The sequence below is a fragment of the Ambystoma mexicanum genome, chromosome 14 (genome assembly GCF_040938575.1).
Source record: "Ambystoma mexicanum isolate Mex_15411 chromosome 14, UKY_AmexF1_1, whole genome shotgun sequence".
NCBI classification, from domain to species: domain Eukaryota; kingdom Metazoa; phylum Chordata; class Amphibia; order Caudata; family Ambystomatidae; genus Ambystoma; species Ambystoma mexicanum.
Window position 1 is genome coordinate 180,260,811 of NC_090940.1, and position 26,942 is coordinate 180,287,752.

Here is a 26,942-nt window from a genome sequence, read left to right on the forward strand (position 1 = left end):
CTGGACAGCAACCCGAGGACACCTCATCCACACCTTCAAGGCAAATAATAAACATAGACACAAATCTTAGAATTTGGGGGGATTTTGTTTCTGCCCGAGAACAATTAACAAAATAGGGTCCTAGAAACACAGGGAAAAAAAACTCAAATGTGACAATAAACAATTATTCCTCAACAAGTAAACATCAAAGGCTGTGACCTATTGACTCATGTTCCCTCCAACAGACGACGATCTGTTAATGGACTTAGTAGCTTCTTGGACTTAGTAGCTTCTCAGGTGGAACAAGGAAAGGGAGAAAATACCTCTAACAACAATATTGATGCTAACACAGACGATAATATCCTTTGCCATAACAATGGCCCCCTTTATGAAGCTCATTGAAAACCAAAACTATCAACTTAAAGATCAGACTACTGTGATTGCCATGCTACACTCCAAATTAATTTATGTGGAAGGATTCATAACTGCCCTTCAAAACAACTTGGACAGAAACACAGAATAAATTCCTGACATCTTAAAAAGTATACTTGAGCCAATAATTCGGGATAAAGAAAGAAGAAGATCGAAAAGATTTATCGCTAATATACACACTAAAAATCAAATACTGGTGGATTACTTCATTAAAGATGGTCCTCAACTAGAACAACGACTATTGGCCAATTCTGATGGTTCTTCACCTATCGGTGAGAAAAAACAATTTCAAAATAAAGTAACACAGAAGAAATAATCCTCCTGGAAGAAGAGTCGGGTATAGATCAATTACAAAGGAGCAAGGATGCGGTAACAATCCCACCACATCCCTGGATTACCCGAGAGAATGATAAAACATCGGGCACAAGTGCACAATCGAGTAAAACAGCGGACTCTAAACAGAAAAAAATCACCCTCCCAACTACTGTCAAAGACTTACAACATATTCAGTAAATTGGGATGGGGAGAATCAGATGGAGTTGGAGAAAAAGACTCAACACAAACAAAAAGGATTGCTTTAAAGGAGAAATTGAAGCTGAGTAGAAAAGGTGTGGTGAAAAATACACTGGTAAAGCCTCCGGTGACTGGAAGGGGGGTGAGAGCCGAAATGGCCAAGCCTCAACAAAAGAGAGTTATGTCCACTGTTGGTAATATAACAAATACACCTAAAGTGGTAGTTTTTGAAAGATCAGATAAGCCACACGGAGTAAGTTCTGTTAATGATATGACCTTAAATACCCCTCTCGATCAGGAGGATTTGACACGGGACAAGATCCTTGACGATAGGGGTGTGTTACAAGAAGAAGTGGACAATCTTATAGATCTTTCAACCTATTCCGATGGGGTGGAGGCGGTAAGCTTTGATGCAATGGATATGCCTGATGGAGAGGATCGAGTGGATGACGAGCAGCACAACAACGAAGATCGTGGCCCTGGAACAGCAGAGGAAGGGAGGGCACTTAGCCAAGAGCAAGAGATGAACACTAACATCCCATTAAAAGTCAGATTCTCGGACAAAGAGCAGGTAGTCTTAAATGCACCCCTGAAAAAAGATTGTAATCCTACGATTAATTTGCTATCGGATAGGAACACCAAGGACACTGTAAATGATCTGAAGGACCCGGACCAATCTCTAAGAGATGAATATAAGAGATTTGCTGAGAAAAGTAAGGGCCACATAGGATTGGAGAGGAGACCCTGGCATCTGGAGATCGGATCGTTTTTAAGGACAATGAGAGTCTTATAATTACAACAAAATCTGTCCATCAAGTTAAAAACAACACTTACAAATACAACATTGAGAGGGTGCTGCAAATCAACGACAAATTGATACTAAATAGGTCGAATGTGATGAGGCTTATACAAAGTGTCCCGGAACTGAAAACAATTTAGTCACAGGACCTGAACCTGATAGAGTTCCCTGACGAACATCAGCTGGACCAAGTAGTAATTAACATCATAGAACCTCGAGTGAAACACCTTCTGGATAAAGAGGGTGTGAGATTACTGGCTTTGGGATTCAGGTTGAAAGAACAGGATGTAAACAAGTTAACACCTAGTATCGGCTGGAGGACCGATCCAGATGGCATAAGGAACAGGAGGAAGCAGTTTCAGACTTGTCCAAGGGCACGTTTGATAAAAAACATGCAAAAGAGGAAGGCACCGGCTGGTTTATAGGGGGGCAGAAAGCCCAGTCCCTCGGCTAGGGGCACCTTTGGCTGTAAAATCATAATGTTTACAGGACAAGCAAGATATCATCACCACGGCATATGAAGCAATGACATTTAGCTCTTGGAACAGCAGGGGATCTATGCACCTTTTTGGGGTAGGAGACTTGGCCTTTGAGGAATATGTCTTATGCCTCCAGGAAACCTGGTTGAGGGAGGTGCCAATTTTGGAAGGGTTTGAAATCTACTTGAATCCTGCCTCGAAAGGGGTAGCCAGGAGACCTATGACTGTTATGTTCACCGCTATCAATAGATCTTGTGGTTGGACGGTTTGTGCCACGATGAATCCAACTCCTTTAATTCAACTCATCATATTAGAAAAGAAACTTAATAGTGGGAGCCTTGGCAGATTGCTTTTGGTCTGTAACCTTTATTGGAACCTGGCCTCACTTTTGGCGACCAACTTTATGGAAACAGTGATGACCCACATTGATGAAGAAAGGGTGGTCCACAACCACTTAGATATATGCGGAAACTTGAATGTTGAATGTTTCAATGATGTTAAGGAACTAATAACTAACCTACCAATAAATGCCACACCAAAGATAACAAGAGGCCTACTTTGGAGAGAGTAATTTAAAAAAAAGAGACATTCATATAGTCAATGGACACCTAAATGGTGATACTCCTCCAACAACAACATGGAAGAGAAGAGAAAAGGCTTAAATCTTGGATTACGTATTTGTCACAGAAAACCTTCTTGGAAAACTGGGAACAATGGAGGTCCTAAGAACCACTCAAAGTGATCATAACCTCATAAAGATAAAAGGAAACAAGTGGGGTAAAGGTAGCCCCCTTTAAATGAACAACAAATATTCCTGAATTTGGAACTTACTCCAGGGCAGAAACGTCTGCAAATTAATAACACAGGCTTGGAAACCCTCATGAAACTCTCAACAGGACTCGTCAAAGATGAAGTAGGAAACTCTCTCTCAATTTTGGATTATCCACCGGTCCTAAAATAATTTGAAGTTAAAAAAAGACTTGGAAATAGAAGAGAATATGTAGCAAGACACGTATTTAATCAAGAAGTGGCTGACGGGAAGAAGGCGTTAAATAAACTGTCAGATTATAAAAAATCTCAAAATCTTATATCTGCCGAGGTAGTTAGACAGGGCACGCAATCGCTTAAAAATTGGGTAAAACTACACAGAGGTAGATTATTTCAATTGGACCGCGAAAATATGTTAAAGCTTCTAGCAACAAAGAACATAGCTGGAATGTGGAAAACGTTCAACGCCTTAACAGCTACTCAGGATGCCCTACTCAGTAACTCAGTACCCCGAAGGGTATGGGAAAACCACTATGGTAAATTGTTTCACGATGAGGGTACTCTTGTTCCAAGGCTGGTGACAGAAAGTAACAGTGTTTGGTCTTTTTGAATTGATAGGGAAGAAATAGTTGACATGATTAAAAAAAATCTAGCAGTTCCAGGGCCGCAGGGCCAGACGGCCGCACCAATGTCGCTCTTAAAAAAGATGTGGACTTTTGGGCAGACTTCATGGTGGAATTATTTGAGAAAATTTGAGCCAAAGAAACAATACCCCGGTCATGGACTAAATCGATTGTGGTACCCATCTTAAAGAAGGGTGATAGGCCTGACCCTACCAACTATAGGCCTATCGCCCTTCTTGATGTAGTGGGAAAATTGTTCTCAGCAATTCTCCTGAGAGAACTGAACACCTGGAGCACGGCCACAAAACACCAGGATCCCTGGCAGTCGGGGTTCAAAAAAGGTTACAGGCACCACCCTAAATATATTTCTGATAAACCTTTTCAAATGCAGCGTAAAAGCTAACAAGAATAGGAAAGTTTACATTGCTTCTATAGACTTGGCACATGCATTTGATTCAGTAGAAAGGAAAGCACTATGGCTAAAACTGCAAAAATGGGGATGCCCAGTCCATCTGAGAGAGGCTTTGGAACTGCTCCACAATTCGACCACGATCAGAGTTGGGCTTGATAAAAGGGGGACTCTATCTGGCAAAATATCTACATCCAAGGGCATGAAGCAAGGTTGTCGACTGGCCCCAGAAATCTTTAACCTCTACATATCAGATATAGAAGGGGTCTTCACTAATGTGAGATGATCCCCACTGCGGATTTCAGGAATAGCTGTGGGCAGACTCTTCTATGCAGATGAGTTCCTGTTATTAGACCAAACAGAGATAGGCCTGCAATGACAGCTAGAAGCACTGGCCATTTATGTTGATGCTAACATGTTAACGATGAATCCCAAAAAAACTATAATTCTAACGTTGGGCAATGCCAAGGAATTGCAGTATGCTAAGAGAGCTTACAGTGTTGAAGGCTGCTGTGTCAGAGTATGAGTGCCAAGATGATTTTGTCATCCGCTGTGCTTTTGAGGTTCTCCCAAATGGAAATGTCTGCCAATTTGGTCCCTATAACAGGTCTGAAACCAACTTGTGAATGATCTATTAAGTTATTAGGCCTTAAGTGCTCCGAGAGTTCACCGTATAAGTAGCTCTCAAGAATTTTGATTGGATATGATATGTTTTAGATAGGGCTTAAGTGGGAGTGGTCTTCTTGGTCTTCAGCTTTGTTTTCTTAGAATTGGTTTAATTTAGGCAATCTTGGAAGCTTTTGGTACAATTCCTGTTTCGAGAGACCAGTTCATTGATTTGTGAAAGGAGAAAACAAGTGTTTCTATAAGTATATATTTGTTGGGGTTCAGGGGGCTTGGTTTCAATCTGAGAGACGGCTTTGTTGCTAAATGTCACCAATTGTTTTCAATCTACTTTGGTTATCTGTTTAAAGCTGTCCAAGGCATTGATGGTCTGTAGGCTGAAAGTCATTGAACGGGGTTTGAAATTTCTTCCAATTCTGTCCCTTATTGTACCATTAATAGCAAGCTGCATGCATAGTACTTTGCTTCTGAAATGTTTGGTGATGCCATCACATAGTTGTTGGGTAGATGAAGATACTTTTCTGCAGGGAGAAGGGTGTCTCTTCTCCTTAATTATTTGGACAAATTCTTTCTCTGGGGAGGTGCATTACTGATTTGTTCGGAATAGTAACATCTCTTTGCTTTAAGGATTTCTTCGTTGTAGTGGCAGATATGTCTTTGGTAATATCAATGTCTTAACCAAGTCTGTCTTCAGCCACTTCTTTATGGCTGTCATTTGCACTGAAGCCTGATAAAAATAAGCATTGACCACGGCAACGGTTGTGGCTTGTGTATATGTATTAGATAGGGATTTGCCAAGCACTGCTACATATGCACCATTTCCCATCTGCTGGCATCTTGTGGTCAGGTAATTTAGTTATGGCAGTGCCTGACCAATGTCTATACAAAAGCCAAAACTGTTTGCCTTTGCCAATGCTTGTGTTTTCTTCCCTGCATCTCGGCCTCCTGCTTCGTCCCCCTCACACCCTCAGTCACTTCCATGCTGCTGCCTTACCACTGGGTATGCAGCGATGAATTTCCACAGGGCACAGACCTCCGAGTACAGCTGCTACATACCATTCCCCTCTCTGCTCACCGATACCACATCGTCCAGATGAGGCTGACTGGTCGCAATTTCTCCCAGTCCTCTGTGCCGGTAATTTCACCAGTCTTCAGCATTCACCATGGGCCTTGGTAGAAGTTCTGATCCTAAAATCGTTGCAATGATGGCAATGCATGAAGCAAGTGTGAATCATATTATTTCATAGGGCCCAACGTTTCGGGAGGATAGCTCAGGAGCAACGTGCTCGCCTTGGAAGCAAGACGACACAGAGCAATGCCGGCTCGATCCCCGGGTCTGCACTTAGAAATCTCTGGGTATTAAGCGCGTTATAAATAACCTATCATATCATGACAAGATGCAACCCCGCAACAACACAACTGTCAGCTTTACAGCCACCACGTCGCCCACCACCCTACATTCCAACCCCCTTTCGAAAGAGCGCAAACCTACTTGCACTGGGTCCCATGCCACTCTCCAGGTTTCCACTATGTGTCAGTACAGTGTTATTTTTCGATGGAGTTATGTGTGTGTTTATCTTAGATATGTTTCTGCCCCAGGCACCGTCTTGAAATTGTGCTTGCCTCAAAACTGAGCAAATTCCATGTGGTGGCGGGGAGGGGGCATGAGCTGCCGCTGCCCCACCGGCCTTTCAATCCCTATGCAAATTGATAATGTATTATGCATGGGTGTAATTTTAGGGGGGGACAGGGGTGTTTGTCCCCCCCCCAACTTTCATGACACACCATTTTGTCCCCATTCATTTGGCTGGGGCACCTTTTCTTCAGATGTCATGCCCCCCCCCAACATTTTCAGCAAAGTTACTCCACTGGTATGACCACAAATTCATATTCGAGCCTGTTCTCCGTTGAAAAGAAAGTTTAGTTTGAGCAAAGCATTGCATATTTATTAAAAAATGCAAACTTTGGAGTCAGTGGAGATTATGCAGAAGTGCCCAGCAGTCCCTAGGCAATGCCTTCAGTTTGCGCGGCTTTTTGCCACACCAGCACTTAAGTTTCCCAAAGTCATTAAATTAAACATGAAAAGAGATATTGGAGGCTGAAATGTACGTGTGCGTAATAATACATGACACACTATAGTGCTGCTAGGGTTATCCATTTCTGGCACAGATGATGCCTCCACAGTTGCTATTTGAAGTTAGCAACTAAAGAAAACTGTTTAATGAAATGTGTGCAGTTTTTAAACGCAGTTCCTTGAATGGCAACCATTTAAAAGTAGACTAAATCTGTACATAGAAAGGACACACAGGGAATGCATGACAAGGGACATCTACACAAGGAGGGCCTTGGGTAATTACATTGGACTAAGTGCACAGATTAAAAAGTACCCGTACTCCACACGTGTTCTGTGGACAGACATGATAACACACTCATCAATTGTTGAAAATCAATGATCCTGTAGGTCGCTGTTCTGAGTCGCTTATTGCTTGATGTGGTTGGCAGTCTGAAGTGAACTGCACTGCGAATGGGCGCCAGTAGCTGGCTGACATACCCTGCAGCAGACGTGGAGGTGAGAGTTGGCGTGCTGAAGCATACTGGGGCCTTCTGTGTGCTCTCCCAACCTGTTGCCTCACCCTGGAGAGGTGCAGTGTGTTGCAGTACAAATATCTTGAAAACGTGAGTCCTAGGGCCTTGAAACGTGTTTTTTTTTTAGACCTTCGAGTTTTGTTCCTCGCGTTGAGATGAGATGCTTAAAATGAGCTCTGTCCGGTCCTTCTCCGACCACATTGCTGTTTCGCCAATTTCAGGCAATCGTCTCATGTGTGAAGGGGCTGCCTGAAATCCGGGGAAAGGGGTGGGGTGTCCTAATGTCATATAGCCAGTAATATCCAGAGAGTCCTAACGGGTAACTATGCAAAATTTGGTGCAGATTGATGGAATGGTGTGGAAACTTTTAAGTAACAAACTAACAGATTTTCAGCTTTATATAGATTATCCTGGATCAAGTCATAAATGAATGCTTTGCCAGATAGTGAAGGCTTCTCATCATGCCACTTAAATTCCATAACATCTCTTTTAAAGTTTGTTTTGTTTTCATTTGCATAGATTGTAACCTCATGTTGGGGTGAGCACTATGAAAGTGGTTTGCCAACCTTGCAATTATAATTTTCCAACCACTAACCCAGCAACATATCTATATGATCATTTTGAAAGCAAACATCACGCGGTGGGAATGTAAAAATGTTGGTATGGTCGAAAATTTCGAATGCATCATTCCAAACAATATAGATTTTATAATGCATGTTGAACTCCATAATGCTTGTGATCATAGTAAAATCCATTCAAAGTTAAAAACGGCAGTGTAACTTTGTGAGATGTGCTTGTCATTTTCAATATTAATGTCTGTAATCTCACAATCGCACTCGTGAGAACAACGGACCTGGAAGTAACTGACTGATTGCCAATGGGTTTTGGACGAAAACAAAAGGACGACACTAACATTACTAAACATGCAGTATGCTAACAACGTATGCCGGGGACACCCATGCAACCCCCATGTTCTGCCTATCCCTCCTATGCGGTAAGTGTGTATTATGCAACATTCGACATTGAGTCATACAAAGTTCTCAACATTTTGTCACCCCATGGTGGGTGAAAACATCTGATTTTGCTTTTGGTGGGTGAAACCCCATTACCTCCACGTCCACTCTTCCTCGTCCCAGTACTTACCTTATGAGGTCCCTGCCTCTGACACAGGACCCTCTTCTATGTCTTTTAATTCCTATAACTCCTCCCCTTGACCCACGTCATCCAGTTTAATTTTCCCTGCCTCTGGCACGTTGGACTGTTCCCAGTGCGGGGCTCTGGGGAGCTACATTTGCTGGCCCCCTGATGGGGCTGTGCGGCGGGGCCTCAGTTCCCTCCAGGTGTGGCGTGCTCCTGGGCCCCCTGCAGGGCTTGGGTCCTGGTTGAACAGGAAGCCTCTCCCGGTTTTATTGCCTGGCTCAAGGCCGGCGTGGAGGTATCGCTACCAGGGTCCTGCAGGGCCCCGGACCACGGTAAGGAGATGGTGAGGTTCTAAAACCGTGTATGCCCCGTGGGTGGGGGGGGAGGGCTGAGTGGGGAGTATTGCACGCTTCTTTATATCCCGGTGTTTCCTGATCAGCATTCTGTTTATTGCGGCATTCCGAACTGTTTTAAGAACCTTCCTGGGGCGGGTTGGCTCTGCTTCTGGAGGGGTGGGGAAGTTTCTGGTTCATGTTTCTCAGATGGAATTGAGGGAAACGTGGAATCTAACGGCCCGTTCCCATGGGGATAAATTGTTTGTTCTCCCCTATTGGTGGTTTTCACCTCGCCTGCAGTTGATATATATATACATGCACAGCAAGTGGAGTGCCTGTTTGTTGTTACTGCACACTATGGGAAAGCACTCTGCTAAACACAGGCACCTTCCCCTGTCCTCTTCGTCTGACCTTCGCAGAAGGAAAAAGAAGAAATCAGGGCACTTTTCCTTATCTAGAAAATACTTACAGAAGTTGCTAAGGCATCCTGGCCATACACATGGGCACAAGCGCCTGCATTGGTCATTCTCATCATCCTCATCTTCAAGCGCAGAGTCCTCCTCTGCCGCTTCCTGTTCTTCATCAACTGATGCAGAAGGGAAATATCTGGACAGGGAAGAAGTGGAGGAAGTGCTTGCTCAAGTTTGGGACTGCATGGGTTTTTCAGAGCCCTGGTACCAGTGGAGGGAGCTGACCCCACTATTTGCCTATATAAGCAAACCCAGAGGATGGGGTTGCCTTGGGTTTCTGATATCCGGTCGAAGATCCTCCGTGAATGGCGTGACCCAGAGAAGATTGCCATGCTCTGCTTAATGACTCTACGCATTGAAAGGGGGTGAGACGTTGCTCTAGGATTCAATTGAGGTTGATGATATCCTCGCCAGTCTGGTGGGTCGCTCCCCTGTGTCAGCCAAGGAGGCAGCTGTCTGGGACCCGGTGGACCGTAGGGTTAATTCCAGCTTGAAGAAGGTTCATGCTGGTGCACATGTGGCCCTCAGGGCGAATATCTATGGCTCCTACACTGCGCAGACTGTGCTGAGTGGTTTCAGGAAGTTAAAAGAGGCCGTGGATGGGGGTTCTGACTGTGCCGCTCTGCTGACGGAGATGCAGCGACAGGTTGAACTTTGTCTGATCTGGCGTTTGATGAAGTGCATGGCCCAGCCCTTGCCATGGGTGCTGGTGTGCTGGCCCAGAGGCATGTGCATTTGCGGGATTGGAAACTGAATGTTCTCAGAAGGCGCATGCCCTTAAACTTCTGTTTGACGGATCCAAACTTTTTGGTCATTTACTTGAGGATAAAGTGCTGACAAACATGCTGACAAATTATGGCGCAAGTCTATCTCGACGGTCAAGAAATCTTCCTCAGTGCGAGTGCGGGTCCTGGCAGGTCTTTCCCTGGTTCTTCCTCCCACTCTTTTTGGAGACTGTGGTCCTCTGCGCTCTTCGCGTCCGAGCCCGGAACAGAAGTCCTTACGGTTTGGGCAGGCCGGTGGGTGGACGTCTCATGCAGTTTTTTCCAGTATGGGACAGGTGGTGCTCGGATTCCTGGGTACTGGAGGGGTTATCGAGTGTACCTCCTGTCTTCCCCCATCCAGGATTGCATGATTCGAACTGTTCCCAGATCACCGACCAAGAGTTTGGCTATGGCAACTGCTCTTTCTGAGTTGTTACTGAAGGCGGCTATTCTGCCCGTTCCCTTCCCACTCTGGGGTTAGGGTTTCTATTCACGGGTATTTCTGATCCCCAAACCTTTAGGGAAGTCTCGCCTCATCTTGGACCTCAAGGCTCTGAACTGCTTTGTCCGGAAGGAACACTTCAAAATGGAAACTTTGCAGAACATTTTCCCGATGTTGCAGAGTGGGACTGGATGCCATCTCTGGATCTCCAGCATACATATTACCATGTGGGTCTCCGGCCCTGCCACATGAAGTTCTTCCGGTTTGCAGTGGGATCCTGGCATTTACAGGTATGAGTGCTCCCGTTCAGGTTGTGTTCGGCCCCCAGGGTGTTCACCAAGCTGGTGGTTCCCCTGGTGGCGCATCTGCACCTGAGGGGCATTCAGATTTTTCCCTACCTGGACGACTGGTTGGTCAAGGTGGCCCTCTGGCGGATGTTTCTGACTCCTCTCCAGCTGGTATGCCAAGCATTGCGGGACTGGGAGTTTTCTGGTGAACTGGCAGAAGTCTCATATGGAGCCCTCTCAGGATCTGGTTTTCATCGGGGCTCAGATTTGCATCAGGATGGGAAGAGTTTTTCTGTCCCAGGAGAGGGTCAATCGCCTGCTAGCTGTTCTGGGCAGGGTTCTCAGGAGGCGGTATGTCACGGCTCGCCTGTTGCTCATGCTTTAGGGGCACATGGCATATTGTGTGTTTCTGGTTCCTTGGGCTCGTCTTCATCTACGTCCTCTGGTGTCTTATCAACTCTCCCTCTGGCTCTCGGCATCTCAGGCTTACGAGGCCTTGATCCCGGTGTCTCTGAGGGTCTCCCTACTATGGTGGTTGCGGGTTCCAAATCTCCGGGTGGGGGTGTCCCTGGTCCGTCCTCCTGTGACCACTCTTACTACAGACGCCAACGGAATGGGTTGTGGGGCAACGTTGGACATCCTTTCGTCCCAGTGATTATGGGCTCCGGATGAGGGCTGCCATTCGTCCAATTGGAGAGAGGGGCAGTTTTGGTCCGGATGGACAATACCATAGCATTGGCATATGTCAACCGCCAGGGGTGGTCTGGCTGCTCCTAGAATGCGCTGACAGCTCAGATAGGTTCCTGGGGGGAGTCGCATCTGTTGCCCCTGGTGTCCTCTCATGTCAGGGTGGTGGACAATGTTCAAGCGGATCTACTCAGCCGCCGGTTCCCCTCCTCTGTGGAATGGGTTCTGTCAAACAGGGTGTTTGCAGAGATCTGTGTCAGATTCGGGATCCCCGTTCTGGATCTCTTTGCCTCTCCGACCTCAGCAATGGTTCTTCTCGTCTGCTCCCAGTTTCAGGCCAAGGGTTCTTCGAGGGGGGTGGATGCCCTCACTGTGCAGTGGCCCCAGGGTCTCCATGCATTCCCTCCTCTGCTCCTTCCACGGGTGGTTCAGCACATCAGGGGGAACGGTTTAATTGTGTTGTTGGTTGCACCGTTCTGGCCCCGCTACAGTTGGTTCCCCTCTCTGTTGGAACTTCAATCCCAGGAACCTTCGCTCATTCTGAAGTGGCCTTGTCCCCTGAAGGCAGGTCTGGGGTTTGGGGTGCGACAGATTCAATGGGCAGTATGGCTATTGCACGGTCTCGGTTGATGTCCCAGGTGTTTTCGGGTCCTGTAATCGAGTCTATCATAAATGCTTGTAGACCTTCTACTCTTAAGGCGTATGGCAGGCACTGGGGCCACTTCCGGGATTGGTGTGGGTGTTCTGGGACCCCCCCCCCCCGCGTTCCGGTCTGCCCGCTATTCTCCATTTCCTCCAGGAAGGTTTTGACAAGGTTGTAGCAATCTCCACGCTTTGCTGCCAATGGGCCTCCATTAAATTCCTCTTGGGGGACTCTGATGGTCACCTGGATGGGGAGGTGTTGGTTGGGAAGTTGCTTTGGGGTCTCTTCTACCCGTACTTGTACTTATAAAGGTCTTCCCCCTTAGGATCTTCCTCTTGTCTTGCGGTTCCTTCAGGGGCCGTCTTTTGAGCCCATTTCTGAAATTGACATCTAGCACCTTACGCTGAAGACTGCTTTCCTTATCGCTATCACATCTGCAAGTAGGCTGGGGGAGATTGGGGCTCTATTGTATCACCCCCCCCTTTCCTGAGGGTGCTGCCAGACTGTGGTTTTGCAGTGTGATCCAAAGTTTTTGCCTGCGCACGTTCAGGGTCGCTCTACTAGGGGTTTGGCTGCTTCCTGGGCAGATGCAAAGGGGGGTTATCTGCAGGAGATTGGTAAATCAGCCACCTGGGCAGATCAGAGCACCTTCATAAACCATTATCGGTTGAATGTCTCCCACTCTGCTGATGGTTCCTTCGGGGTTGGGCTGTTGTCTGTGGGAATGTGAAATCGGAGTTATTAAAGGTGTGAATTTTGTTCTGCACTTTCTGGCTCTGTGTCTCATTGGGACCTTTTCCCCGTTGCTTTGGTATGCCTTATGATGTAAGTACTGGGACAAGGAAGAGTGGACGTGGAGGTAATGCTCTGATTACTTACTGATAATCTTTATTACTCCTAGTCCTACTCTTCCTCGTAACAGTACTGACGACCTTCCTCTCCCTCCCTGCGGGGAAGGTACCATACTCTGGCTTGGATTTGTTAAACTGGATGACATGGGTCTGCGGATGAAGTTATAGGAATTAAAAGAAATAGAAGAAGGTCCTGTGTCGGAGGCGGGGCCTCATGAGGTAAGTACTGTGATGAGGAAGAGTGGGACTAGGAGTAATGCAGATTACCGGTAAGTAATCAAAGCATTAATTTATATGGAAGGGTAGAAGTATTGGCGTGTGGCAGAGCTTTTTTCAGGGCGGGTGACACCCGCCAAAAGCTTGTGAGCAGAGAGGTACAGTCATACAGAATTTTAGTAGGGGCCAAATTTGAACAAAAAGACCATACGAATATTTATTTTTGACATTTTGGGGTATTTCCCTAGCAGTGCGACCCATTAGGAACATAGATTGCATATGTCTTCTTTAACGTTTGGTTGCACATTAGCAAGCAAAAGAAAACAATATAATTTGATTCTTTTATTGTGAATTACAGTTGAAATATTTTTTACACACTTACACACTTTCGTATTTACCTTTCGCGAACAGACAACATAAATCTCTAAAAAATAAAAATGTACACATTATTTTTAAAAAGAAGAATCTAAAAGAAATTTAAATTTAAAACCTCAGACATGTTGTACATCACGTAAGTAAAAGTACTATTCGATGCCGGAGACTTATTCTGTTATGATATCAGGATATCAGGAGACGGGGACACAGGCACTTTTGTGAGATATTCGGTGCGTGAAATCGGTATTAGTGGATCTGCAGCGGCTTTTCCGTTACTGTATTTTAAGTGCTATACAGATTAACAAGGGGGGTCCTGGGAGTCCCTCTGCCAGACATTAGTCCTGGTTACGAGAGACTTACCCAGAGTCTTTAGCTCACTATCTTTCACAGAGAAGAAATATCCCAAACATATCAGTCTTTGTCCTGCCCTGGGGCAGTCCAGCACCGAAATGCTAGGCAATTCTCCTCTGAACAAGAGTACCAACAGAAACCCCAGACACGTGTTTCGGTCTGGTTGGACCTCATCAGTAGGGTGGATCTGTGCCTCTCTAAGAATAGTGAGCAAGGGGTCCACGTCTGGATTCCCCTAGTAACTTAGGGTGAGACCCAAAGTTACTTAAATATGCAGATTAACAAGGGGGGTCCTGGGAGTCCCTCTGCCAGACATTAGTCCTGGTTACGAGAGACTTACCCAGAGTCTTTAGCTCACTATCTTTCACAGAGAAGAAATATCCCAAACATATCAGTCTTTGTCCTGCCCTGGGGCAGTCCAGCACCGAAATGCTAGGCAATTCTCCTCTGAACAAGAGTACCAACAGAAACCCCAGACACGTGTTTCGGTCTGGTTGGACCTCATCAGTAGGGTGGATCTGTGCCTCTCTAAGAATAGTGAGCCACAGGGGTCGCACAGCTGGTCGAAACCAGGGAGGTAGAAGACCCCCAAATCCCAGAGCCCAGTACTGGGAGAACAGGCTGCAGGATTCCTTCTTCCCATCCAGAGGGAGTTTCCCGAGAGGACGCAGAGGGAGAGGATCCGGACGAGGTCAAGGATTCACACAAGGTGAGAGCAGCTCATTACCCTCCAGTAGGGGGAGAACTGGTATGTTCTGGTGAAACTGGTGCGCGCTTTCCAGCGATGCCTGGGTATTGCAAACCGTTCTAGGTATGCATCTAGAATTTGTATAACCACCCATACAAGAGCGCAAGCCGCACCAACAGCAATTAGAGCGTGCAGAACAGGGACTGCAAGATCACGAGCTATATCAGCTGGCGCAGAAGAACGCCATAGAGAAGTGTCCGAGAGACCACAGCTTCGTAAGCAATATGTTCCTCGTGCACAGGAAGGAGAAAGTGCAACCAGTTATAAACCTGAAAGAACTGAACAGTTGGGTAGTCTACCGTCATTTCAAGATGGAGGGGATCCACCAGCTCCGAGACTCCCTCAGAGAAGGAGACTGGCTGACTAGACTGGACCTGAAGGATGCCTATCTAATGGTCCCAGTGGCAGAGGAATTCAGGACCTTCCTGGCTTTTCGCTGGAAAGGGCGGTTTTGGCGATTCAAAACCATGCCCTTCAAGCTTGCGTCGGCTCCTTGGGCCTTTAGCAAGCTAATGAAGCCAGTAGCGACAGCGATAAGGGAGAAAGGTATAAGGTTCATCATTTATTTAGACAACCTCCTGCTGTTGGCCGAGGATCGAGAAGCACTCCTATATCAGACAAAATGGGTCCAAGACCTGCTGTCGTCCCTAGGATTCCTAGTCAACGTAGAGAAGTCAGACACCGCACCAGCACAGAGGCTAGACTTCCTTGGTTTTGTCCTAGACACCAGGAAAGCCATGCTGGAACTCCCAGCCCGGAAAATACGCGACATCAAGAGGGAAATAAGAGGGTGCCCACAGAAACAAGTAGTCTCGCTCAGGACGTTGGCGAGAATAGTGGGGCTTCTAGCAGCTTCCATTCAAGCCATATTTCCTGGACCCTTACACTATCGCGCGCTGCAAAGACTAAAGATAAGGCACCTGCAGCAAGGCTTGAGGTATCATCAGTTGGTATCTTTGGATCAAGAATCCGTGACAGAACTGGAATGGTGGTTGAAGAATATGGATTCCTGGAATGGGCGGGCCATTTTTGGAGATCGACCGGACCTGATCATAGAATCCGACGCCAGCCGCTTGGGCTGGGAAGAAGATGCGGGGACCTGCAGACAGGGGGGAAATGGAGCGGAGAGGAACTCCGCCTCCACATAAACTGTCTGGAGCTGTTGGCAGGGTCCTTTGCGATCAGGGCCTTCACGAAGGGGAAGATGAAATCGTGCGTCTTACTAAAGATGGACAACATATCGGCAGTTCGATATATAAACCATTTGGGCGGCACCAAATCCAAGATGCTAGCAGAGCTGGCGAAGATTTTTGGCATTTTTGCCTTCAATCAGAGACATCGGTAACAGCAGAGTACCTACCCGGGACACTGAATGTAGTAACGGATTGGAACTCGCGCTACCTCACGGACTCCAGCGATTGGAAGCTGTGTTTCAGACGATGAACCAGGAATGGGGACCGCTACACATAGACCTCTTCGCATCCCGGTTGAACGCTCAGACAGCTGTGTACTTCAGCTGAAGGCTGGACCCGGGTGCTCGAGGGACAGACGCGTTCCTGCAAGAATGAAGCGACGGTCCGCTCTACGTTTTCCCCCCATTCATGATGCTGAGCAGGGCTCTAGCAAAATGTCAGAGGGAGAGAGCAGAGCTGCTGTTAGTAGCATCGCTGTGGAAGTCACAAGTGTGGTTTCCAACGCTTATGGAGCTAGCAGTGGACCATCCGGGAGTCCTACCAGAAGGAGAACAACTGCTCACGGACCCAGTTGGGTCGTATCATCCTCTGAGAGTGAGAGATACACTCCCGCTCATCGCGTGCAGGATATCAGGAGACGCTGGGCACTGCGAGGCATTTCGGCGCAAGCTGCAGAGCTCATCGCAGAATCCTGGGCTCCTTCCCCTAGAAGGAGCTACGACGAGGCTTGGGCCAAATGGATTAGCTGGTGCAAGGGGAGAGTTGTTCATCCCATTTCTGCACCTGTAGTGATGATCCTAAACTTTCTACTGCAGTTGTTACAAGACGGACGAGCGTTCCGCACAATAGGAGTATACAGGTCTGCGATAGCTACAGGACATCTGCCGATCGAGGGTGTACCAGCGGGGGAACACCCAGCAGTGGTTAGACTCATTCGAGGGGCCAGATTTAAGGTGCCCCCGGAACCTCTATATAACACAGTCTGGGACGTATCAGTTGTCCTTAAACTATTAGGAAGTTGGCCCGTAGACAGATACTTATCCCTTAAGCAATTGTCAGGTAAACTAGCAATGCTTTTGTGTCTAGTTTCTTTCAAGCGCGTATCGGATGTGAGAGCGCTGGAATTAAATAGGTCCTTCGGTCCAGAGGGAGTAACCTTCACAATAGTGAAGAGGACTAAAACAGGTACTTCTTCAGTACACTATCCATATTTTCCAAACAGACCTAAGTGGTGCCTAGCGAGTTGCGTCAAAGAGTATGAAAGCAGGACAGCAGAACACAGAGCAGCCAGTACCACGCAATTGCTCATAGCGCGTAGGAAACCTTTTCAAGGTGTATCCACAGCTACCATTGCTAGATGGGTTAAGGAGATCATGCAAGCAGCAAATATTGACTTAGGAAAGTACAGAGCACACTCAGTACGAGGAGCTATGGCATCTAAAGCCTTTAGGCAGGAGTGTGTCTGAGAGATATTGTTACCAGCAGACTGGGCGAATGATTGCACGTTTACAGAGTTTTATTTTAAGCCAACCAAGAGCCTAGCGGTCGCTGTGTTGGGAAGCTTTGAACAATCATAATACTGCACAGGGAGTATTAATTAGGAGGCGAGCATTAAATTCCCGCCCAAGTTTTGTATTGTGTATATCGCATTTGTATATTGTGATGGATAATACTGTATATGATAGTGGCAATACATGGACCGCACCCTGAATTTTCTCCTTTGTATTATTCCTAGAGGAAGAGCAGAAGAGCAATTGAGATAGGAGACTATCAACTGTAGTCGCCTGGAGTCGAGGAGGATTGACATTCGGTTTACAGTGGTTTAAGTCTTTGCTCTGTTGGCAAGACATAGTGTGGAGTTAAAAAGTGACAATTCAGTGCGAGTAAAAGAGAGGAGGAGCTCAGGGACAGGAAGTGGTCATAGCTGAGCATGGAGTGAGATGGACTACAGAGACTATGGGGATTGTAGTTCTAAAAGAAGAAAAGCCTATTGAGACTTTTTCAGTGTTTTATTGGTTTTATTGGTTGGTTGAAACTGTTGAGGAGTAGTAAATTAAAGAAGTTGAAGCATAATGCTTGCCTCCTAGTCTTTAATAGAATTAATACTCCCTGCGCAGTTAGCAGGAGTAATCTTCATTGGCACCACTCGATGACTTGCGGGCAGATTCTGTTATATTTTTCTCTCCTCCCAAGAGAAACAGAAGGGCATTTCTCGCCTACAAGCGGTCATATATTTTGTATCATTGAGTAAACTGCTAATGATATGATATGATATGATATGATATGGCATTTGTAACGCGCCTATACACAAGTGTTTCAAAGCGCGAGATAAATAATAAATAATAAAATGTTCACTGACTGTTCATTAGCATTTATTAAACAGTTACGAAAATGTTTATTAAGGTCTGAAATTAAATGTCAGTCATACATTTTACTTGCTAAATAAATAGTTGTTAAGCAACTTTAGTTATTTTGTCGACATGTTCAAGTCTGCATAGAAGGATTCGCTTATTTACATTTTTCGTGCCCTTTACATGCCTGGGTAGGGCTTAGTAAATAAGACATTCTGTGAACAGTTTGCATGCTTAGTTGATAATTAGAAAAGGCCTTGCGTTTTGTCTAGGGAACTGCTAGCTTTAGCTCTGTGAGCGCCGTGGTAAAGTGGCGTGAGCACTACATAAAAAAACATTAAAATAAAATGAAGGTTGCTTTCTTCAGACATGTTCTGGAGATGAGCACACGGCAGTAATGCTTGCCCTTTCTGTGTCTTTGGTTGTAGTTGGACCCAGCGCTGGAAGAAAAAGTGAAAAAGAAGAACGTGTCCCTGGAGTCGGAATTTGAGGTACTGCACATGGGTGATGTTCTTTTAGACTCTGTTTGACAGATGCTCTGTCAATGCATGTCCAAGCCACAGATTGTAATAGGCAGGTGGGCCCGCCTTGCTAAAATTAAACCAAACCCAATGTATGATGTTGAATCACCGGCCGCTGTAGCACTGTGTACATTACACGACATGTACACAGGGCCACATGTATTTTATTTCTAAAGAAAGCATCCTCTTTGATCTATAATTATGGGGTGCAGGACCACACATGTTCGCAGATGCCAACATTTGAAAGCTGGGTCTATTTTTGCTCTTAACTGGAGGGTCGCCTTAAGCCACGATTGGATCTTGGGTAGGCCTAAGTGGTTCAGGGGAGATTATAAAGTGCTAGTTTGAGCTGGAGCCTCCTGAAGACATTTCCAAAAAAGGCGACTTGGGAATGACATGTTCCTTGGTATCAATCTGTTTTCAGTGTGCCTCGGAGGCAGAGCACTGTAGAGTCACTTCAAAAGTGCGGCTGGGCTGGTCCTTATGTCATGATGGATTTTGTCCAACACTACTGGGTCTCAAGGGCCGCAATCCTGACTGGTTTTCAGGATATTCCTCATTAATCTCCACAAGGAAAAATATGAGTACATTTAGAATCATTGTATACAAATGTGTCTCATGAATACTAATGAGGGGTATCCTGTAAACCCAGCATGGATCCGGCCTGGAGTTGGACAACACAAAGCCCATTTTGACTCTGAGGCTGTAGCGCCGCAGCCCACGCTAATTTGAAACACCCTTTATTTGAGCTCCCTCCTGGTTCCAGTAATTACAGGTGCTCTCTAAAGACCACCAAACGCTCCCAGATGCTGAAGCCTTTCATGAGGCCGCTCTGCTAGGAGCACAGCGCCTTCCCCGTTGTTTGACATGGAAGAAGAGCATCTGCTGCAGTCGGGTTTCAGTTCATTGGGGACTGGACATGGTCCACTGTCACACTGACACATAGCCAAACCTCTTCTAAAATTCTGTATTAACAAGAAGTTACAGTCCTAACATTGGAGTGACAGATTTGTTTTTCGTGTCTGGGTTCAACGTTCACCTCTCATATGGTAGGTTGTCACTTTTCGAAGTTCCCATTTAACTATCTATCGGTCTCAAGAATTTCTAGACAAGAATTGTACGCGCAACTTTTGCTTGTGAAAGGAAAAGATCAGATTGGTCGGAAAATATGCATTTATTCACTCCTCTTCTTTGCTTTCTTCCTCTGGACAGTCAGTGATCTTGTAGTCTCTCAGGGGGTTGTGGTTCTGGTTTCTGCATTGTTCTTCCATACCATTTTATTTATTTATTTTGCATTTGTTAAGCGCACTTGCAGCCCATGAGGCATCGAGGCGCTGTTACAGAGGAAACACAGATTAAGATTAGATTTTTTTTTTTTTTTATTTTTTTTTTCTTTGTCTTAGTTACGTATTTATAACGTGCTTAAACACTCGGAGGTTTCTAAGCGCGGACCCGGGGATCGAACCTGTTGTTGCTTTGTGTCGTCTTGCTTCCAAGACGCGCACGCTGCCGCTGTGCTATCCTGGAACAGGGTACCTTTTTAAAGCAGCACCAGTGTCTCCAGCTTGCCCGGATGCCCCCCTGTGAGTGGGAGCCTTGGACAAACCATGCAACACTAGCTCAGCACTGTTTGCTGTGGGGCTCGGTGTGCCCAGCTCCCTTGCCAGCCTCTTCAGCAAGTCTCTGGCATAGGTGTATTGCCAGAAGAGAGAGGTACACTGTCTCGTGCTCTGTCCATCTTCTTGGACAGTTCTTGTTGCAGTGGTTTCCTCAGGCCTTCATAAAGGCTTTCACCGGCAGTCATCCAATCCGTATACCGTTCTTTCATCGACGGCTATTTTTTCGATGGGTTTTTTAATGAAAATATTTTGCCCAAAAACCCATCACAAAATAAAGGGGGTGGGTGGAAAAGGACATATAAAGGGTTGGGGGCGTGAATAATAAAAAAGCAACAGTGAGTGAGGATCTTTGGGGGGGAACCCCCACAATAAAAGGAAGCATTATTCGATGGGTATTTATGGTAAAACATTTTTGTTAACCCATCGAAAAAATAGCCGTCGGTGAAAGAACATAGAACCCCTCCAATCACAGCCACCGAAGGACCTATCACTGGTCAGTTGGTGCATTGCAGTGTTCTCCCACACGTGCTTCAGTGTTGCTTAGGGGAAGGCACCGCTCTGCTCACAGATCTCCATAACGCGTGCATAGATGCAGGTATAGAAGCCCTTTGTTGTCAACTGATATGCAGTGATTACCTCCATCTGGAGTTCCTTGCCAGAAATCTCCGCTTCTACCTAGAGGCGTGCTGCCGTTCAGTTCTTTGCCCATCCTGTTATTCTCCACTCCACACCAGCAGGAGTAAGAAGCAGGCCATCCGGATTCTTGCAGATTCGTGCAGTTTCGCGTGAAGAAGCTTGTCGGGATGGCGGAACTGTCCAGGGCCCTTTCCCTCCTTTATCTCATTCCTTGTACACTTATTCCATGGTCCTATTCTTTCTGTCCATTTTGGAAATCCGTCCGGGTGATGTAATGGCCGCTGTGTTCTGCACAGGGCAGTCCTGCGTACTGAAGGCATTTTATCCACACATCCACACACAGTACATATGGTCCATAGTTGCAAACATTTTAATAGAATGGCGAGTGTTATGAGAAATGGGATGAGCACCAAGCCCAGTGTGCAATATGCACTTAGTGGTTTAAGCATACTCTTGTATCACAAAGCTATTTGTCAAATATAGATATGTGGTCATTCTTGTGTTGCACAAATGGTATTTGATTTTATACAAATCAACCAAAGTACCCTGATTGGTTCCATTTATTGTGGTGAGTCAGAAGAAGGCCATAGACTCATTCAGGGCAAGGGTTTTATTAAAATAAAAGGATAATGCCTGTCTTTCCCTAACACTCTGGGGTTTCCCTACCTATATTATTAACTAAGGTACTTGTTAGCCTGTTGTGTAATGTCCAACAGGAATAGTTCCACTGTCCAAAACTATCCTTACTGACCCTATCACTCTAAAAAAACAAACTCAAGTCGTCAGGAGAATGACTCCCTTCTCCCGAGGGTACTTCTAATACCAGTCTTTTTTTATTGTGAGAAATGAAGGGGTGTCTCATCCGCTAGTCCTCGGGGATTTATCATCCAGGTGGCCAGGACACGGCCATCGCTTTTGGATCTAGTTCATTGGGGTGGACCAGTGTGGGAGGATCACTGGGTGAGTGGTCTTCATGGAGTGGGGGTGAAGCAGCTGATGGTGAGACGCGGTATTCCCTGCTGTTTTGTTCATCGATCCCATCCTATTTTATAGGATTTTCTGAAGTCCTAACTCCCCCAGCCCTTTCTTCACAAACACTGGGCCGAAGAAGACGACGACTTTCAGCAACCAGCCTAACTCTCTCACATTGTATCTCCCGTTAGACGGGTCAGGCAAAGTCATACACTAAGTGCATATACCCGATACCAGTTAGCTCTCCTCACACAAATAAAAGGCAACACCTAAAGAGACACTCTGAGCAAGGTGAAACACAAGCATGAGCAGAACTTCCGGGACAAGGGCACACCTACTGGAGCAGAGCAACGGACTAAGGAAGAGAACAGCGGGCCAAAAACCCCAAGGGTTGCCTACTGCATCCAACAGACCGCAAAAGACACGTGAAGAAAAACAGATCCCATAAATCAAGATTTCATTGTGTTCCAAGGACGCCAGCGACCCTCGTGGGTGAACGATAGAATTGGGGCGGCGAGGTCAAGCCTGTGGTACTAACCTTGACTCGTGAATTGAAAATAGCAAAACAAGAAAGAAGCGCACAGAGCCGGTGAGTTGGCAAGTGACCTGAGAGACTGGTGTGTGTTAAAGCTAATGAAAAAGTAATATTATATCACAAGTGAATGCTGCATGCGTTTGGATGAGACACGAAGAAAGGCAGACCTGTGAATGAACTCTGAAGTAAAAAGCAGCTGTGTGATCAGGATACTAAGTAACTGAGTGGTCCGGCAAAAGGAAGTAGTCATTCGAAAGTCTCTGTGAAAGGTACATTGTTGGAAGTTCTTAAGCAAACAGACATCGAAAGCAAATTAGGTAAAAGTAACCGTAAACTTTGAGTCAACGTGGTCCTGTGGTGGTCTGGTAAAAGCACCATGCACATTAGAAAGTCTTCGAAAGGGGTCTGAGCCCGATTGTGGGAGACCTGAATTACAATAGACTTGGGGAAGGGAACCCCTTGCAAGTTTGTGTTGAAATGTGACATGAGAGGTCTGAGCCCAGCAGAGGGGGACCTTTGTGAACTGTGAGCTGTAAGGTCTGAGCCCAGCAGAGGGCGACCTTTGTGAACTACATTTGAAAATACAATTTTGAATAATCAGAAAAAGACTTTAATGTGGAAGGCCAGGCAGGCCCCAATCCACGGGTTGGAACTGCTTAGAGTGTTAGAAACTGAACCAGTGTGTGTCATCCTGTCTACAGGGACAGCCTTACTCTGTGAGGTGTAACGTGAAGAGGCTCACTGGCTCAAATACCTTTATTCCTTTTGAACACTGATTTTTCCTTTTGCAAACATTTCTCCTTTTACACTTTTTGTATAAGCGATAGGGCAGGCATTAGGTTTTATTAGCATAGGCCTTTTTGATTTGACTGACGCCACTAGGACTGTTTTGTTTATCGTTTGATGGTCGAGACTACTCCCGTTTTAGTTATAGGGAAAATTAGGAGTTTCTCCGACCCCAACATTTTCAATAAAGGATTTACAAATTGTATCCATTGTGTCACTGTCATACTTGTGATACCATGCCTTCCCTACAGTACCAACAGTCTTTCTTGACTTCTTGTATCAGAATTCTTCACTTCAATGGTTGGGTTTTTGGGCTCTCTTTAATACATAATCCGTAAATAGTATCTTGTGACTTCTTGGATTAAGCTCTTTAGTTCCTTAATTGGGCTATTGGGTTTTCTCTCCTCTTTGGAGATGCTTCTCGGGGATCTCTTAGTAATTCTCCTTTCTTGGTTGCAGCTCTCTGAGCTTTGTTGTACTTTATTTGCAGCGTGATTCAACTGCTTACTTTCAGTAGGTTTTCTGTCCTCTGTTTTTCTCCTGAACACTATATTTACTTTGTGTAATGTGCCAAATTACGTCTCCCCTTTCCCAGGGTATTTTTGTCTTATTTTCTCTTCTCTCGTTATTCACTTTGTTCAACATTTCTTTCGCTGGAATCGCAATATTTGAATCTTCTATAGTGTCAGATTCAACTGCGCTTTATATTTGCCACAGGGACGAGTTAACTGAGCAATATAATGATCCCTCTAGGCCCTCCCAGGCTTCCTATACTCCCCATTACTTTTGCTTTGACCGGAGCTCATTTGTTGGAGCTTTCTTCTGCGGTTGCCCTTTTTTTGTTCACTGCTTGCCAACACTTTCTTCTCCCTGGCATTTCTCTCATTGTGCTTTCCTGTGTCTCCGTTGCAGTGTCCTGGTCCCCTCTTGCATGACCAGACACCCATAGGCTTCTCTGGTTGGTGGCATCAGCAAAGTTGTTTGGACCCTTGGTCCACCACAAACACCCTCTCGTAGTCTTGTCACCACCACTTATTGGGCTCTTGCCCTTGTGTTTCCCGTGTTTTGGGTACAACACAACTCTGGTGTACGTTCTGTGATGCTGGGCGAGTTCAAAACTCATGGGCTTCCTGATTTTCTTCTCCATCAGGACGGACGCAGCATCGGGCCTCCCCCGGCTTGTGTACGTGTTTCTCTCTTTCTCTCTTTTTTGCCTCGTTCTCATGTGTCTTCTTCTGAGTGCAGCTCCATCTACTCACTCGTCTCAGTGAATGGGACCTTCTGATTTAAAGAGACATGATTTGTTTCCATAAGAGTGCCATATCTCTTAGGAGTTTCTTCGTTCCAGTACTTATACTCTGTTATTGTGGTTTCTCTGTCGCAGTCCAGATAACACACCGGATTTGGTATATCAAAACATTTCACGTAGGCCACAATATGTGCAGCCTGAGGGAGTTCCTCATAGGAACAGGCGTCCTTGTACCCAAAAGGGGAATCTCTCCCGGTGATGTCCAACTTGCATCTACCCCTACGGAGGGTATTGTGGAGCGTGCTCATTCCCCTAGCCTCACAAGAAGGACCCCCGCCCCTTGGGAAGAAGGGACATATTCCTTTGATTCGTCACAATATCCACTGCTCCATTCTTGAAGGATTACAAAAAGAGTGTAGCAGACTTTATATCTTCTAATGATAACCTATCATTTTAGCGTTAAAAGTCGATTTTTGCAGTAAACTTGCCCGGGTATTAACCCAGCCCAGCTCCGACAACGCAGCTGAAATAATCTATTCAGGTGTGTGAGCAGGAAGACCTTGAAGTGATGGAAGTTCTTTCACGCATGATACAGACGTTTCAAAAGGAGACGGATGCTGTCTTCAATGTAGGACTTGTTTGGGTCTGAAATGCACTGAACACTATGCCTTTCGTCACCGAATTAAAGACTGCATTTTTTCACAAAGACTACCTGTACCTATTTGATCACGAATAAGGACATTATTTTGTTGACGTTGAAGATTGGTTCTGAAAATTGAGCATTCATTTGCAAGGAATCACCCGGCAGCGCTGGATTTTACCCCTTGGTCCTATGTGTTTCAGTTGTTTGGCCTGTTTGTGACAGTGGTTGCCGTCTGGTCCAAATACACGTTGCATTTAGTATATCACCTTATATTTACTGAGTTTGCGCTTGCCTCCCCAGTGTGTATCCTCCTTCTACATCCCCACCTCTATCTAGCCTGGTGCAATGGCATCCATTTTCCTCCTCCAAATAGCATTTTTTCACTTTTCTTTTTTGCATAACCCTGGAATAACCGCGGATATCGCGCACATCGTGCACATCGAGCAAAAAGAAGAATGCCAGATTTTTCATTTCTGAAAAGCGTCTCTTCTGCAAAGCACCATGGGAGGTATAACTATAATTTTGATAGAACGGGCACCCCTCCCCTGTCAAATATATACTGGACTGAATAACCGCAAACCTGCCCCGGAAAGTCACACTTCATACCCAAGTTGTTTCTTATTTGGTCCAATTCCGTCCAGCGGTTTCATTTTTCGCTGCAAACTTTCTGTTTGGAAAATATCTGCCAAATCCATCCACCAAGTGAAGAATTTTTCGAGTTCCTATGGATGAAGGCAATCTCCTTAACTATAGTGCGGAAATCGCCGCACTATAATATGTGTATATATATATATATTTAATCTCTTTCAGGTATCGCTATTTAGCACAAAATCATACGGTTGTACGTGTGAACGTTTTTTAAACTTACTCTGCAATCGCTTGCAACTTTGCTGTGCCGATTATAGCAACACGTATTGACTGGAATTGTTGAAGTCTTTTTCATGTGTTCATTAACTATTATACGGTCAGGATTTGATATCAACTTGTTCCATCCACTAATGGCAAGACTGCACTTAGAGGTTTAGGACCTCATGTACAAACCTATTTTAACGTGGGAAAGTCCAATTGAAAACATTTTTGTAAATCGGGCCCTTAGTGTTGTAGGGTTTCTGCAATATCCCACAGTTTCTATTTTTGAGGCATGGACGTTTTTTATTACATTTCACCAGTCGGTCTCACAAGCCCCATATGTTTTCAGTACCAATAGCTAATAGCTATCCCCAGTTTCAGATCCGCTCTCCATGAAGAGCCCTGGGTATTGCTGCTAATACCACACTTGACATCCTGTTCCTGTTATTTTGGGGACATTGTCTTCTTTTTATTCTATTGTTGTTGTGACCTTTTTCACTTATGCTACTGTGTGATATGCCAGGAGTCTGTTATTTTATATGCATATGTCTGGGGGGGAAGGGGGGTGACTGCAGGATCTGAGATAGTGTATTTGGTGTCTGATCTGGCCACTCCACTTCCATCCTCTTAAACCTTTGCGGTTGTCCGGAAGGTTGAGAGTGGTGCAAGGAAGCAGGCAAGTGGATTGGGGAGAAAGTGGGTGGCTCATTCTATTGTCGCCTTATTAAAGGCTGGGATTGTGTGGCTTCCTGATGCCAGCCAAAGTCATGACTGTTAGGTGGGGTGGCCCATTGACCCAGTACTGTGGCAGGAGCCCCTATTCATGTGTTTGAACATGCAAGTCCCTGACACATGTTATCCCGCACTCTTCATAATGTGCAGTTCAATGACCCATCATTATTGGTTTGTGCTATACACAAAATTATTGCGTTGGATTTACCTAATTTAACAATCATTGCAGACATCATGTCCAGCAACCTGGTTCTTGATTGATACTTTTCTTGCAGGCACCAGAAGCCGGCTAGAAAGGAAACAGAAAAACACTGTAGCCTAATTCACCCGTTTCA

At 45.6% G+C, this 26,942-nt stretch overlaps 1 protein-coding gene across 1 annotated transcript in view; it reads left to right on the forward strand.

Moving 5' to 3' along the window:
* The window catches only part of COX16 (cytochrome c oxidase assembly factor COX16), a 445,594-nt gene that overhangs the window by 232,716 nt on the left and 185,936 nt on the right, over nucleotides 1-26,942 (forward strand). Inside the window, exon 3 of the mRNA XM_069638870.1 lies at nucleotides 18,494-18,556. Coding sequence (XP_069494971.1) covers nucleotides 18,494-18,556 — 63 coding nt within the window. The remainder of the gene's footprint in view (nucleotides 1-18,493; nucleotides 18,557-26,942) is intronic.